Raw genomic sequence first — 17,220 nt, 5'->3', positions numbered from 1 at the left:
AGGTAGAGATGTACACAATTTTTTTAATTTTATGCTTCAGACAATGCATATGCTATAGTGTGTCTATCATTACAATACACCAATAACTTTATAACTCATGAAATGCTATTAAATAAGTTCTATTTCAGAGTAGGAATTTTCGGCTCATCAAATTTTTTTTAATGAATTTTTTTAGTCATATGTATTTCCCAGAATAAAAAAATATATATAAATACATTTAGATTATTTACTTTAATCATTTCTTTTGGAATGTGAAGAAACTTTCAACCAACATAAAATAGTTTCTGAAGACAATCACCTACTGCACCTTTAAGAGCAATTAGAACGTAACGTAAAAAACCAGAAGATGGCAGTAATGCAGCGCAAAGGATGCAAGCTGCCGGTAAAATCAGAAGAAGAAGAAAAAGAGGAAAACATTGCGTAACACCGTTTCTCTTTGTTTTCTCCAGAGAGTTATGTCAATTTCAAACAATGGAATAGCAATAACTCATTTGATATGAGACAACAATTGATTTACCCGCTTACGTGTGAATGATCTCTCTTTAGAAAATAAAAATGGACCAGGAGTTTAAGAACATCGATTCATCTGGAGAGTGGCAAAACCTTTATAATGTGAGTTATAACAAACAATAACAAAATAATAACAAAAACACTAGATGGTTTATAGTAGGCACACTTAAAACATCAGCTGTGCTCTCCCCTGACATTTTGCTATGTTTTAAAATAGTAAATCATATAGGCATCTCGGCCCCACTGGAACAACCATACTTAAAAGTTTGCAAAATGTTAAGATATTCAGTTGAATTCATTTATTTCTATAGCACTTTTACGACGTAGATTTTGTCAGTGATGAAGAGAAAAAAGAGAGTAAAAGCCATATTTAAAATTGTGGAACATTGAAGTAATTTAGGCAGACAGGATAGTGTTGCCATAGAGGTAAAGTTGGTTTTATATCCGTACATTTGTTCATTTTTGAACAGTGACATGCTCCCTATGTTGTTTACCATGCTACTTTGAATGTTCGATTTGAATGTAAGTATGACTTCAAAAAAACACTGACACAATTGAATTGACTAAACAATGTTGTACTTGGATATTCATTGGCTGCTAATATGAAATCGCTATTTAGAATTTAAAAGAACACTTTCTGAAATGATAAATCATCCTAATAATTAGGGAGAAAGTCTGAATGTCCAAATATAAAACTAACTTTACCCAGATTTACCACATTGCACATTCGTTCATTTTTAAACAGTGACAACTAACTCTATTATAAGCTTATGTGAATCATATCAACATGTAACATGAGTGGAAATATTTTTTTCAAGAATACTAAATTCCGTTTTTAGATATTTTCAGTCATTTTCTGAACACGTGGGCTATGTTGTTTCCAAGTCACATTCTCACTCTCTTCTTTTTATATAGTATTATATATTTTGTGGTATTTTGTTATGCTTTACAATATGATCATATATTAATAAATGTAGTTTTTTTAAACACGTTTTAATCAAATGTTTTTGTAACCCTCTTTCTAGGAATTACATAATCAGTCTCAAGAGCGGTCCTACAAAGTGGCAAAGTTCCCAGAAAACTGCAATAGGAATAGATATAGAGACGTCAGTCCTTGTAAGTTTCATCTATTTACAAATGTTGCAGTAGTCAACATTTAAAGTGGTTTAAAGTGCTGTTATTGCATAATTTATAGTGATATATACATTTAATTAATTATAGATAAATAAGTATTGATATATTGCATATTATTGTAATGTTACAATAGCACACAATATCTATATTTATTAATTTATTGATGTTGTTTTTGTTTAACTAAGCACATTTAGTTTTAGGTCAATTTTTGATTAAATGTTTTGATCCACTGCAAATGTTGACTACTATTTTTTTTAACAGTGTTTCACTCATCTTGTAACCTAGATGAAAAGAATTGTTAAGCAGAATAATATCTCAAGATGTTAACTTTCATTGTATCAAAATGTACAGCAGTAAAAACTTTTGGGGATTTTTGTGTACTATGAAGACATCCATAGATCTCAATCTGCAAATTTTAGGAAAAAGTATTTCTTTTTAAAAATGGAAACAGAATATTTTATTTAAGCTTAATATTAATTTTAGATTTTTTAGAAGTTGTTTTCAGTTTGTTTTACTTTTTTTAGAAATTGTTTTTAACATTTTTCTTAATTACTTTTTAAACCTGCATTTAGATGATCACAGTCGGGTGAAATTAGAGAATTCTGAGAACGACTACATAAATGCCAGCTTAATTACCATGGAGGAGGCTCAAAGAAGGTACATATTGACACAGGTATGGAAAAAAAAAAGTTGACTGTTAGCATTTTGCTAACTTAAATTGATGTCTGATTCATGTAACTGTAAACAAACATACACTCACCGGTCACTTTATTCAGTACACCTTACTAGTACTGTGTTGGACCCCCTTTTGCCTTCAGAACTGCCTTAATTCCTCATGGCATAGGTTCAACAAGGTACTGGAAATATTCCTCAGAGATTTTTGGTCCATATTGGCATGATGGCATCACAGAGTTGCTGCAGATTTGTCAGCAGCACGATTTTGAGAAAAAATCTAGTTGCGATTTATCTGTTTAAAATTACGAATTAAAATGCAATTAAATAAAATTTAATAAAAAAAAAATACAGGTTTAATGTGGTGGTTTTAACAGCACGAAAGAAAGACAGGGCATAATCACAAAGTATACTACACTAACCTTAACATTTAGATTGTGTTACATTTTTCATATAGATTTTATGACATTTACCATGCATTGAAAATGCTTTCCATACACAATTTTAGATTTTACTTCACAGCACAAGAATTCTTTTAATAAAATGCATAATTTATAAATACATTTACATTATATATATATATGTTTGTAATACAATTTTGTCCTTTAATGCAATCAGCCAGATAAATGTACTGTACCTTTAATTTTACCTGCTCAACGAAATCACTTTTTAAATGTTTTAAACAAAACTCAAGTAAATGCACAGAACAACATGAGGATTTATAGCAAATAAACTAATGTAAATATTACCCCTCATGCTTTTTGAGTGTTGTTGAGTGAGTTTTTAAACACCTGTGACTGGTCTTTGCATTCCCGCTATCAACAGAAAGGGCTGCGATTGACTCTAACGGTGAGCGTGGCTCTGGTGTTATTTAGTAATTGCCTTTAAAATGAAATAAGAACAAAAACCCTAAACAATACAACAAAACCAGTGCAATCGTATTTTCTGATAAAAACAAAGGTTTTATCTTACAGTCTTTCTCAGTCGCTTATTTGTTACTTTTCTCACATCATCTTTGGTATCTGCAAAACAGTAAGTGCATTTCTTTAAACAACTCGACAAATTGCAAAATATCATATATTACCTGCGAAATCCAGTCTCTTGCTCAATCCTTAGTTCATGTCCTTGTGTTATGAATAAGACAAATTGTAAAATTGGTTAGTCGTGCTATCGATCCAACAGTGTGCTCTGGATGGAGATACTGATGTATGCCTAAATTTTTTTGACAATTAGGTTACAACTTGGTGTATGTTGGAGTTTGATGGTAAGAAACTACAAGATTCACATTTACACGTTTACTGTTTGTACTAATAGGTACAATACAATTGTACAATTGGTCTAATAGGGTTGAGCTTATTCTCTTAATGAGTTATAGGTGTGTTTTGAGAATAAACCAATCAGAGTCTCATCTTCCATTCCCTTTAAGCGTCAGTTGCATCGCACCATAGCGCATTTGCTATTTATTTATTTATTTACTATTTGCTATTTACACGACAGACTTTGTAAGTTTAAAAACTGAGCGTTTCACTAGCAAGAAAACAGTCAAACAGAGCATCTGCAGCACGAGAATGAGAGATAAGGCCTCCTCATTATTTACTTTTACTTTCACTCTCATGGATAGGGAAACTTCTCGTATGCACAGACATCCTAAGTTGGGGGTGCTATTTGACTGGATTTTATGAACATTGCTTTTGCTTATATCATCTTATTGAAATTGTTTGCATGTTCAGTTATGCATATACTTTCCTCTATCTGCAGGGTCCCTTGAAGAACACTTGCGGTCACTTCTGGCTAATGGTTTGGGAACAGGGTTCCAAAGCAGTTATTATGCTTAACAGAGTGATAGAGAAAGGCACGGTGAGTCACATTTTATATTTTCTTTGCTTTGCTTTATTTTAATTTATAAAAATTGCAAATGTTTTTGATTATATAAGCATTTCAAGAAATTTGAAAATGACCACTAGCCCCGTCACATGGCAAAGACATTAAGACAAAAAAATAGGCTTTGTCTTTTTGTGTAAGGCAAAATGTTTTGTGTAACAGCCATTTGTAAAACTACTGCCAAGTGTTCGGAAGGAATGGGATGCAAACGGACATGCTTTTACTTGAGACATTTGTTAATGGAAAACATAATTTCTTCATTAATCATTATAAATTTGTTGACAAGCTTTATTATCATTGTAAATGCTAACTTTTTTTTAAATAAAAATTTTGGAAATCAAAAATAAATAATTATTACTATTTTAAAAGAACTAAATAGGTCCATAAATATTAGGACATCAAGACAATTCTAACATTTTTAGCTCTATACACCAACACAATGGATTTGAGATTAAATGAACAATTTGTGCTTTAACTGCAGACTGTCAGCTTTAATTTGAGGGTATTTACATTCAAAACAGTTAAATGCTATAGGAATTACAACAGTTTGCATATGTGCCTCCCACTTTTTAAGGGTCCAAAACTAATGGGTCAAAATTATAATAATAAATCATACTTTCACTTTTTAATACTTGGTTGCAAATACTTTGCAGTCAGTTACAGCCTGAAGTCTAGAATGTATAGACATCACCGAACGCAGGGTTTCATCCTTAGTGATGCTCTGCCAGGCCTCTACTGCAACTGTCTTCAGTTCCTGCTTGTTCTTGGGGCGTTTTCTCTTCAGTTTTTTCTTCTGCAAGGGAAATGCATGCTAATTTGGATTCAGGTTAGGGGATTGACTCGGCCATTGCATAATATTCCACTTCTTTCCCTTGAAAAAACTTCAATGAGTTATGAAGCATTTGCAAAAATATAAGCAGATAATATTGCCTAAAACACTTAAAGATTCATCCTGTTGCTTTTGTCAGTAGTCTCATCATCAATAAATATAAGAGAACCAGTTACATTGGCAGCCATACATGCTCACGCCATGTCACTACTACCACCATGCTTCACTGCTTAGGATCAAGAGCAGTTCCTTTCCTCTTCCATAGACTTCTCTTCCCATCCCTCTGGTACAAGTGGATCCTAGTCTCTGTCCGTAGGATGTTGTTGCAGCACTGTGAAAATTTCTGTTCAGTTAAACAGAAAAAAATTAGCTAGACATCAATTAAAAATGTGTTTAGAGAGTACATCACGTATATCAAAGTTGTCAGCAAATTCTTTATCATAAAACATATAAATATATATTAAATAATAGTACAAGGTAAACAAATATTGTTATTCCATTTAATAATTGTTAGTATATGCTTACCTTTAAACTTTTGTAGTATGAGACAGGGCTAAAGTAGACAGTGGAAAATTATGTTTTGTAAAAATATGTTTACTAAAAGATCATTTGTTTTGGTAATGCAGTTTGAAAAACTTGGAAACTGATGTTGATTTAAAAAAATAACAATAATTCTAATAATTCAGGGGGGCTAATAATTCTGACTTCAACTGTACATATTTGTGTGTCCATACTTTCCTCTTACTGATGAGTATAAATTAGCTAATAGGTAGCCGTAATAATATGTAGACTATAGTATGTTAACATTATTATATTTAAAGCACATGCCTAGCATTAATCACAATATTTAAATGCTGTATGATGATCATTTATTTGCTGATACGTGACATCAAATGATTTGAATATGTTTTAATAAAATTTTATTTATACAGTACAAAGTAATATCTTTAGTTATAACAGATTTTTGTTACAGGTTGATATAAATGTATTACTATTCTGTTTGCTTTGTACAGGAGAAATGTGCACAGTACTGGCCGTCAAAAGAGGAGCAAGACATGAATTTCAGTGACACTGGGTTCATGGTGACTCTTGTGTGTGAGGATGTTAAACCAAATTACACAATAAGACTATTAGAACTTCAAAATGGCAAGGTGTGAATGTAATGTTAGATTATATTGCTTTGAATGTTTCCAAAAAAGGCATAATAAATAAATGCAATTATTTTCTGTCTAATCTGTTTAGACAGGAGAGACCAGAGATATCTACCATTTTCATTACACAGCATGGCCTGATTTTGGTGTACCAGAGTCCCCAGCATCCTTCCTTGACTTTCTTTTCAAGGTCCGTGAGTCTGGGTCATTAGGGCCTGAGAATGGACCTGTGGTGGTCCACTGCAGTGCAGGAATAGGGCGATCTGGATCTTTCTCATTGGTTGACACCTGCCTTGTCTTGGTAAGATGGTTCCAGTTACCACACACAATTATTACATTTATTATATTTATGCTATTTCTTTGGCAGCAACCCTAGGTCAGAATTCCCCGTTATCAGATGTGAACAGTGGAACTGACTTTTAACAAGCTTTTTTATTTATAGATGGACCAGAGAAATGACTTTTTGGCTGTGGACATACAAAAGGTTTTGTTAGACATGAGAGAGTATCGAATGGGCCTTATTCAAACCCCGGATCAACTTCGGTTTTCATATATGGCAGTCATGGAGGGAGCTAAGCTTATTCTGGGAGACTCTACTTTACAGGTATCAAACATATGCTGCATTTGCACTTATTATCACGTTTTTACAAAAATTAAAACAAATTTTAAAGCACTGAATTGCCTTAAAGCACTACAATGATATATGTATATTTTTTATTTTAAATCTACCATAGAATGTAAATATGGATATACTTAGGGATTGCCTAATAATAAGAGCTAGGGTGCGAGTGTTTTTTCACCCAGTCTAGTGTTTCACTCACATTCAATACACACACATTTTTAAACATCCCAAAAACTCTAATGATAACTGAAAGTGTGCCACTGTTTTGGTTAGTAGCGCCTGCCATTTAAGTTAAAAATTCAAGGTAAGTTAAATAATTTGACTGAATTATTTTAGAATAATTTATATTAACTACAATAAGAAGAACAAAAAAAATGTAGATGGCATGTTAAAGTGGTTTCAATTTTAATTATGATATCTTTATGCCACCACAGAGTTGGGACACAATTACACCTGAAACACTTCATTATTTGGTGTCTTCAGTCCCTAAATGTCTTTTAAGTGTTGTGAAAAGGAATGGCAACATTACAAAGGGGTAAATGTTTTACTGTTTTAACTTTTTTTTAATTGTGTTCAATCAAAATTGAAATACATGTTTATTAAAAAAAAATCATGAGGAACACATTAAATAATGTTTGTTGTATTGTCTGCAATGAAATACAAGTCAACGTAAATTTAGAAATCGCTACTTTATTTTTTATTTGCATTTTCCATACTTCCCAACCTTTTTGATTGGGGTTGTAAATGTGTTTTCTATAGAATCAAGCAGACCAACTTTTTAATATTAGTAACTTTAAATAATCACTCTGATTTAGTCTCAACAAGACTTAATTGTTTTAAATCGAAAATTCAATCTTAACTTACACAGTCTTAGTATACTTGACTAATGTTAATGTGTTAGTCGGAGCTTTAAGAATGTTGAATATTACGCCCCTCTGCTCCATCTACCATGTTTTACTCTTGTTAATAACCTGAGCAGAAACGTATGGTATTAATTGATAGACCTAATGTAATTTACAAGAGTAAAGAAATAGTCCACTTAAAAAAAGTTCACTTTTACTCACCCTCAACTGATTCCATGACTATATGAGGTTCCTTTTTCTGTTAAACACAAAATAGGATATTTGGAAAAATGTTAGAAACCTGATATATCACCTGCTATTGTAGAAAAAACAAATACCTTGAAAGTCAAAGTCAAGTAAATATCAGAATTGTCATTTTTGGGTCCCTTTAAACTCTCTTCACTAACGACTTTTTACGGCAATTTGTGTTTGTGGTATCTACTGTAGGAGAAGCCCTCATGCATGTCATGAGAGAATAATGTTTGTTCATGTGCATGCACTTATACACACACACACACACACTTGGGTATTCAGTATTTATTATACTATATGTCTTGAAAATACAGTACTTTTCATTGTCAAAAGTTGAAAATGACACCATCTCTTGCAGGCAAAACTGAATTCTTAAAAAAACACCAGTAAAAAATATTTTCTATTTGAAGTATTTTATAATAGAAGTGATACTGGGTGGTTTATTCTGCTAATGTAACCTCTTAAAATATACAAATGGACAGTGGCTCATTTAAAAACAAAAACTACTTTTACAAAAAGTATATAACAAAATATAACAAAAATTATATTTAACCTGCCAAAGTCGCTAGTAAGAGTATGGAACAAAATCAATGCCGAAAGTCTTGAATTAAAAAGCTTGTTGAATATCACAAACTGAAAAAAATAATACACCGTATTAACAAGTTCTTGCATTTTAATGACTTGAATTCCAGGGTTTGTATTTTTAGGTCCTGAAATTTAACACATCTGTTTATTTAAGCTGTGAATATTTCAACTAAAAATATTTCAAACACGTTTTCATACTTAAAAATTCAATAATTCATATTCAATTTTCAGATTTCACTTACAAAATATTCAATACCCTTTAAAAATACGATGTATAATTTTCAAAAGGTAATTTTCAGTTCATTTTATTTCAGTTCAAATATTCGCTTCCATAAATTCAGTGGATCAAATTCCACTGTTAAAATTCAACATTACATCCGGGAACAGCAGGAGAAGCAATAGATTGCAGATTGAAGATCGCCAGCTGCTCTAGCTTTCACCAGCAGGTAGAGATGGAATAATGTAAGATTTTTAACCCAGTAAACAGGCGAGAAAAAGGCTATTAAAGGCACAAAAGTAGCATTTAATATTAATATCAATACTTTGGACATTATAAATGATAAAAAGTATGAGTAAATGAGGTTTTAGTCATCTATATTTGCCCTTATGTAACGGAAGCCAGCTGGTGATCGCGTAAATGTCAGTCCTCGGATCCAGCGAAAGACGTTGTTCTGCAATCTTTAGCATCCTCGGAGCTTGTCTCCTATGCCGGCTCGCTCCCTGCTCAGACCGGTGCGGTTACTTGCACATAAACCGTCTTTTGATAAATATGATGTTACACATTGTCTATCTTTATTGACTCTTTCTTCCATAGACGCTAAGTAGTATATTGACAGCTAAAGAATATAAACGTAAGAGAAACAGGAGAGGAAATATTATAATAATAATACAACATAGATAAACATTGACAGGGCTAAGAACAATTACGAACAAAGATATTCAAAAGCAGAGAGATTTTATGAGAATGTCACACAAAACAGTTTACTTGGAAATGTTAAACAGTGTTCAGGTATGATTTAAGGTTGGTTATGGATGGGGCGTGTAATTTAAAAAATTTTACGTGCGAATGCATTAAAGGAGCGTCTTCAGTTATTATTTAAACGCAGCTATGTCAGGATTGGGATAGGTTATAATTTCATTATTTAAATTATGATTATTAATATTAATATTTTATGACATTTATTTGGGCTATTGCGCTTAAATAAGTCATCAGTGATTCTAAATTAATATTTCTATTCATCCTTTTTTAGCTATCACTTTGCTATCGTCTTTCTCTTCTTTTTTTTCTAATTTTTGGGGTTCTGCCACGGTTAAACGTTTGCAAAATGTGTTTAGTTTGTCCAGATTATTGCTTTTCCTCTAAAATAGAGACGAAGCAGAAGGAAAATGAATGAATTGATGAATAAATGAAATGATTGACGTTTTTATGCATGTGCGGTGCGGCTTGCTCACGACAAAGTCGAACGAGTGGCCGCGAGCTCCGGTGGCCGGTCAGAGCCAGCGCCGCATATCAAACTGATTAAGAGATGCTGGATGGCTGCCAATATATGATAGGAATTCTTCCGAAGTTTCAGATGATATCTGGGCTTGTGCATAATAATGTAAAATGAAAGTGAAAGTCATGACACTTGGCCAAGCATAAGAATAGCCTACAAGAGTGTTTCGATTATTATATTAATCATGACATATAGCCCAAATACATGTCATAAAATATTAATAATCATAATTTAAATAATGAAATTATATAACCTATCCCAATCCTGACATAGCTGCGTTTAAATAATAACTGAAGACGCTCCTTTAATGCATTCGCACGTTATGTTAAATTATTTTAAATTACACGCCCCATCCATAACCAACCTTAAATCATACCTGAACACTGTTTAACATTTCCAAGTAAACTGTTTTGTGTGACATTCTCATAAAATCTCTCTGCTTTTGAATATCTTTGTTCGTAATTGTTCTTAGCCCTGTCAATGTTTATCTATGTTGTATTATTATTATAATATTTCCTCTCCTGTTTCTCTTACGTTTATATTCTTTAGCTGTCAATATACTACTTAGCGTCTATGGAAGAAAGAGTCAATAAAGATAGACAATGTGTAACATCATATTTATCAAAAGACGGTTTATGTGCAAGTAACCGCACCGGTCCGAGCAGGGAGCGAGCCGGCATAGAAGACAAGCTCCGAGGATGCAGAACAACGTCTTTCGCTGGATCCGAGGACTGATATTTACGCGATCACCAGCTGGCTTCCGTTACATAAGGGCAAATATAGATGACTAAAACCTCATTTACTCATTTTACTCATACTTTTTATCATTTATAATGTCCAAAGTATTGATATTAATATTAAATGCTACTTTTGTGCCTTTAAAGAGCCCATATTATGGGTTTTTGAAAATTCCCCTCCATGTAGTGTGTAACACAGCTCTAAGTGAAGTGAAGTATCCAGCTAAGGCTTAAATCTGTAAGAATACAGTGTTTAAAACTGTTGATTCATCTATAAAAGAGTCGACTCATAGTGCTTCAAACGAGTCGCCTTGATCACGATTCATTAGGTGTTTCGCCATGACGTACGACCGAAACCAAGTTATTCACGTGCACGCGCAAACCCGGGAGATTTCAAACCTGAGGCCCCGCCCTCTGACGCAGAAACCCAGACACACACACACCCACAAACACACACACACACACACAAACATGCCGGTTGATTGAAGTCACACTGCAGATGGATATATTGAGTCTCTACCCAAAGATGAAACCTCAGCATTATAACCAAGCAGTTGGAAACTTCTGGAAGCTACATGCTACAAAGAATACTTCATCTGAGTTTGTTAAAGGAAGGATCAGTAAAGAGTAACTGATGGACGTCAGGATGGGTTTCTTCCATTTCTCAAGTGTAAGTACGTGCGGTTAAAGTTGTTGCCTCGTTGACTCTAGCTTGCAAATGTATTTAGTTGTGATTTGTTACTTGTAACCGCGTGTACTGTATCAGGTTAACTGGATATATTATCTTATCGCGTGCAAAGTCACGTTAAAAACGCGACGCGTGCTGTTTGTTTATGGAGCTCCGTGCTAGAGTTCTGCTCCCGCGATTTATTCAGAAATTTATTCCCGCGCCGCAGAAATCTGGCGCGGGGACAGCCGCGGGAATAAATTTCCGAATAAATCGCGGGAGCAGTCGGTAACGGGTTTAATTTGGGACGGGAGCGGGCTGTCTAGCAATATCACGGATATTGCTATGTGAATTAGAAAGAGAGAGTCTGCTTGGTATGAGAGAGCGTATGAGAGAGAGCGAGAGAGAGAGAAAGAGAGAGAGCGAACGAACGAACGAGCTTTGTGCTGTGTGTGTGTGTTTATACAGACAGCTTGGCTGTCTGGACTGTATACTGGGTGATTTTTGGTTGTGTTCTCCGCTCTAGCGGGACCGGGCGCGGCGGGCAGAAAACGGAGCGGGTTCTCAGGCTAAAACCTGGCGGGTGCGGGCGGAAGCGGGAGCGTTGTCATCCGGAGGTGTGTGTGTGTTTTTGTGTGTGTGTGGTATGGCGAGTACACGACTGTCTCCTTCGTTCGGTTATCCGTGGCACTATCCACTCGCCATAGTGTGGCAGCTAAAATCCACGCCTACACTATCGAGCGTGTATGAACTGTGATTACTTTTTAAATTGCTGATTAGCTATTGGCCATTTCCCTCTCTGACTGAAGGCAGTCGACCAATCGCGACAGACTGTCATCGGTCCAATCAGCGCAGATTAGCTCCGCGCTAAGGAGGGGTTTGGGAACAAATGAATCACTGGACGATTCATACAGGAGTCGCTGGGATAATTAGGTAAAAATAAATGCAGATTATAAGACCATGAAAGTGTTTTTTGACCTTGCATGCATATTAGACTGTTGTTGGAGACCCTTACAACCAAGATATGACCCTATTTCATGTATAATATGGGCTCTTTAATAACCTTTTTCTCGCCTGTTTACTGGGTTAAAAATCTTACATTATTCCATCTCCACCTGCTGGTGAAAGCTAGAGCAGCTGCGATCTTCAATCTACAATCTATTGCTTCTCCTGCTGTTCCCGGATGTAATGTTGAATTTTAACAGTCGAATTTGATCCACTGAATTTATGGAAGCGAATATTTGAACTGAAATAAAATGAACTGAAAATTACCTTTTGAAAATTATACATCGTATTTTTAAAGGGTATTGAATATTTTGTTTGTGAAATCTGAAAATTGAATATGAATTATTGAATTTTTAAGTATGAAAACGTGTTTGAAATATTTTTAGTTGAAATATTCACAGCTTAAATAAACAGATGTGTTAAATTTCAGGACCTAAAAATACAAACCCTGGAATTCAAGTCATTAAAATGCAAGAACTTGTTAATACGGTGTATTATTTTTTTCAGTTTGTGATATTCAACAAGCTTTTTAATTCAAGACTTTCGGCATTGATTTTGTTCCATAGGGGAGTGGCTTTCTAACCCAGTGAAGCTGAAATCTACTCGCGTGTTCCAGGTTGGCAGGTGTTAATGTCAAGCCCTGTATACTAGTATATATTTTACTCTATATAGTACTCAAAGCTTTGGACACATGAATATTTAAATGTCCTTTTGACTGGTACTGTACTATAATATGCATAAAAAATATTGGCCAATATTTCTGTATCTGTATTGTTTTACATCCTAATGGCATCTGCAAAAAAAAAAAAAAAAAAAAAAAAAAAAAAAACCATATTGGTTAGACTCTAAAAAAAAACTGGATATGCCGGGGTTCTTTTTTTACTGAAAACAGAAGCTGCCTAAAAATGCCAGGATCCAAATGTTTATTTGGTTTCATCTTTTTAGAGCTCGATCTTGAGTCCTGAGAATTACATTGGAGAATCTGACCGTATGGAACCACAGGATTCAGGACTAGAGCAAGAATGGAAACGATTTCCAAAGGAAGAGCAGCTTAGTGAGTTAAAAACATTCAGGTAAGAGGATGGAATAATGGAAAAGTTTTTTTTTTTTTTTTTTTGCAATAATAGTAAATTTAAAATCAGTTTGTTGTTATTTTGTCTACTTCTATCAGCTAAGATTGTAGTGTCAAAATAAATTACATTTAGTTGTTAGTAGGCTTTATTTTTGTTTATATGGAAATATAATTTTTTCAGCAAGCGTGCATTAAATGGCTTATATGCAAAGCTAGGGTTTTCCGCCAATGATGAACTACCGGTGAAAGCTTTATGTGACTATTTTTAATTTTATAAGGTTCCTTTTACAGCATCGATGTTGTAATGTAATTCAAATATACTCAGTTAAATAAAATTAAGCATCTATTTGATTGTTGAAATGTAAAAAGAGACGAAAGACCATTTAAATTCAGGTGCTGTCATTAGCCGCAGGCTAGCGCAGAAATTCCAATGAAAATACTGGGGTAAAATAAATTTCGTATTTTAAAAACATGGCGCAGAAAAATATTGTTTAATGAAGTGCTTCTTGTTAGGTCTGATACCCAATTTATTTATATTATATCTCAGCCAGGTAGTGAAGATTGCTGGTTTTTAAAGAAATCTGATCTTAGACACAGCGATTTTGTATGGGATGACAATTGACCGGAAGCCCAGGGGCTGGCTAACTGAAATTAAGGGCCCTATCATACACCTGGCGCAATAAGGCGCAAGACGTGTTTCTGTGACGTGTTGCCATTTTCTGACCATAATTTTCCCGTCTTCCACCACTTTGTTTAAATAGCAAATCCATTTCCACCACTTTGTGAACTCATGGGTGTTTCGGTCTAGCTAAGAGGTGTGTTAAGGCGCATTGCTGGTGTGTTGCTGTTTTGAGGAACTAAAATAGACCACACAATAGACCAGTTGAGAGGAGGTCTAAACTCCAGCACATAGTGCGTAAGTTGTGTGCCTTCCTTACATATTGCTTAATACACATGCAGGATAAACAGGAATACAGAAATATCTTTACAAATGAAAAAGAATTAAAGGAATAAAATATTACGAATATTATTATTTTCTACATAAATATAAACTGCCTTCATCTCGGGGTGCTTTTTCAGTTTATTCATGACAATTTACTTCTGTATAATGTTATTATTAGTAGTATTAGTATGTATTATATGCATATTTAAATTTGTTTTATTGAAAACAAGCTTAGATTTGCCCACCTGTCAGGTTTTGGACCACATGGGGCACAGCATGTGTATTAGGATTCAACTCAGTTTTTTGACCAGACTTTGTTATTACTGTTCATTTATTTGTTTACTGGAAATTAGAACTGAATATAGAAATAGTTTTAAAAAAATTTTTGCGCCTTATAAACTAAATTGATTTTGTAGGCTAATGGATGTCTGTGCGTAGGCCATGAAATTTTTTCTAATCAGTTTCTCTATCCATGAAAGAGAGTGAAAGTGAAAGTAAAGAATGAGGAGGCTCATTCTCTCATTCTCGTGCTGCAGATGCTCTGTTTAACTGTTTTCTTGCTAGTGAAATGCTCAGTTTTTCCACTTACAAAGTCTGTCATGTAAATAGCAAATGCGCTATGGTGCGACGCAACTGACTCTTTAAGGGAATGGGAAATGAGACTCTGATGGGTTTATTCTCAAAACACACCTATAACTCATTAAGAAAATAAACTCAACCCTTTTAGACCATGCATCGTGGCACAGAGCTTATTTTTCCGTCCTTAAAATAACAAAAGTGGTTTCAAAGATGTCCATTTGCACTTTGTGCCTAGATGTTTAAAATAGAGCCCTACAAGTCCATGTGCATATGCCTTATTGATCATAAATAAAAGAAGGTTATTTTAATTTTCATTCTTTTCTTTGGGTTAGTCTTTTATTTATGAGGGGTCGCCACAACAGAATTAAATATTCCAGCATATTCCAGCATATGTTCTTACATAGCGGATGCCCTTCAAGTCGCAATCCAGGACTGGGAAACACCCATACACACTCATGTACACTTATTTACACACACACACACACACACACACACACACACACACACACATACACACACACACACACACACACACACACACACACACACACAAACACACTCATACACTATGGCCAATTTATAGTAGTTCATCAATTCCCCTATAGCAGTTTGGACTGTTGGGGAAACCGGAGCACCCGGAGGAAGATAGTATTATTTTAATGCTATTGATAGTCTTATTCTTTATTATTTTTAGTCTACCTAGTTGCTTCATAGAAAAAGTACATGTGGGAACTCAAATTAAACCAGACACAATTCACATATTATAAATATAGATTTGTGACTAGTCAAAATAATTGTCTAAACTTTTCATATTACTAATTATTAAGAAGTTACAAACTGCAAGCTTGGAATGTTCATAAATACAAAATGTGTATCTTGACATTGTTTTCCACTCCTCTTTCTGTTCACAAACTCTGATTAGACCCCAGCACTTTTAGACAACTGAAAGTACAAAAATACTTTATTTTTTTATTTATTTATTTATTTATTTTTACAATTTTTACAATTTTTTGCTTGAAATATACCAGTATATAGGGTGCTACAAATTTAGTTGTACTAATAAATTGGACTAATAAATAGTATACAGTAGGTACTACACCTCACTGTGTGATTTATTGAGCATGTTATTCTTTCCAGTCTACGAAAGAGGAGCCGCAAGGAGCGGATAGCCAACACAGCACAGCAAGTGCAGAAAATGAAGATGAAATTGAGTGATTCAGAGAAAAAGAGAGAAAACTGGCTGTTCTGGAGACCAATTCTACTTAATGTCGGCGCTGGCGCAGCTGTGGCATTTGGACTTTGCATATGCTGGGCCTTTTTAACCCAGTAATTGTCCCGCAGATCATTTTTCCTGTTTTTATTTTGTCCAGAGACACAAATTGTTTTCATGAAAGGTGCTTGGATGCTTCTAAATAAGGACTTATTTAAGAATGTTTACAAGCATTCATACCCAGATATTCTACATGTTTTATTGAATGTTCGTGTCATGTAGTTATTACAGTGTAATGAATGTAGTTCAACTTTTGTAATACCGTCTTGGGAAGTTTTTGAGATCTGACAGTTTTCACTGTACAGTAATCTGCCTGCAGCATGGTGTTTAAAAGTAGTCTCCACTTGGTTTTGATTATTGTATTTATTTGATGCTTTTGTCTTCAAATTTCCACTTGGAATATCATAGAGTGACTCATTTGTTTGTACAGGTTAAAGCTCAGCGAGTTTCTATTCATGTTTACAATTGAGGATCTTTTAGTAATAAACTGACTGTAGATTTACCCAAAATGTAATTAGTGGTCTGATTTCCACTTGTACATGAATGTACATAATAAATTTTACTTTAAAAATATTGCTTTTTTTATTATTAATCGTTTGTGCAATACTTTCACAAGTTAATTTGAAGTCAAATAATATCTTTCATTCAGATTACGCACATATAGAATTGACGACTTTTTATAAACAGTGTAAAACATTAAGAAAGATAACCTTTAGGATTTTGTTTACCTAAACAATCCAATGAAACAGGCCTAAGTAACTGTAAAAAATTGCAGATTGTGGATAGACAGTGTGTATGTGTGTATATACTAAATGTTTTGTCAGTCCTTATGCTTAACAGAAGTATTTCATTGTGGATATAATGCCAATTGCTTAGTCAAATTAGATGCCTCTTCCTGCCCTAGTTGCAGGAATTGATGCAATATTTCCAAAACTGGTAGTTTAACTCCGTCTACTAGCCAAAACAATCTTTT

At 34.0% G+C, this 17,220-nt stretch overlaps 1 protein-coding gene across 5 annotated transcripts; it reads left to right on the top strand.

Moving 5' to 3' along the window:
- Positions 1-376: 376 nt before the first annotated feature.
- ptpn2a (protein tyrosine phosphatase non-receptor type 2a) lies at positions 377-16,820 on the top strand. 5 transcript variants are annotated; one of them, XM_087285383.1, is made up of 10 exons: positions 391-420; positions 547-612; positions 1,536-1,626; positions 2,217-2,301; positions 4,075-4,173; positions 6,040-6,177; positions 6,269-6,478; positions 6,620-6,781; positions 13,329-13,456; positions 16,115-16,820. In XM_087285383.1, the coding sequence occupies exons 5-10, from the start codon at positions 4,111-4,113 to the stop codon at positions 16,305-16,307; spliced, it is 894 nt and encodes a 297-aa protein (XP_087141509.1). In that variant the 5' UTR covers positions 391-420; positions 547-612; positions 1,536-1,626; positions 2,217-2,301; positions 4,075-4,110; the 3' UTR covers positions 16,308-16,820.
- Positions 16,821-17,220: the final 400 nt, after the last annotated feature.

Source organism: Danio rerio, chromosome 16 (genome assembly GCF_052040795.2).
Source record: "Danio rerio strain M-AB ecotype USA chromosome 16, GRCz13ab, whole genome shotgun sequence".
Classification (NCBI taxonomy): Eukaryota; Metazoa; Chordata; class Actinopteri; order Cypriniformes; family Danionidae; genus Danio; species Danio rerio.
This window is presented reverse-complemented; position numbering and strand designations above follow the sequence as displayed.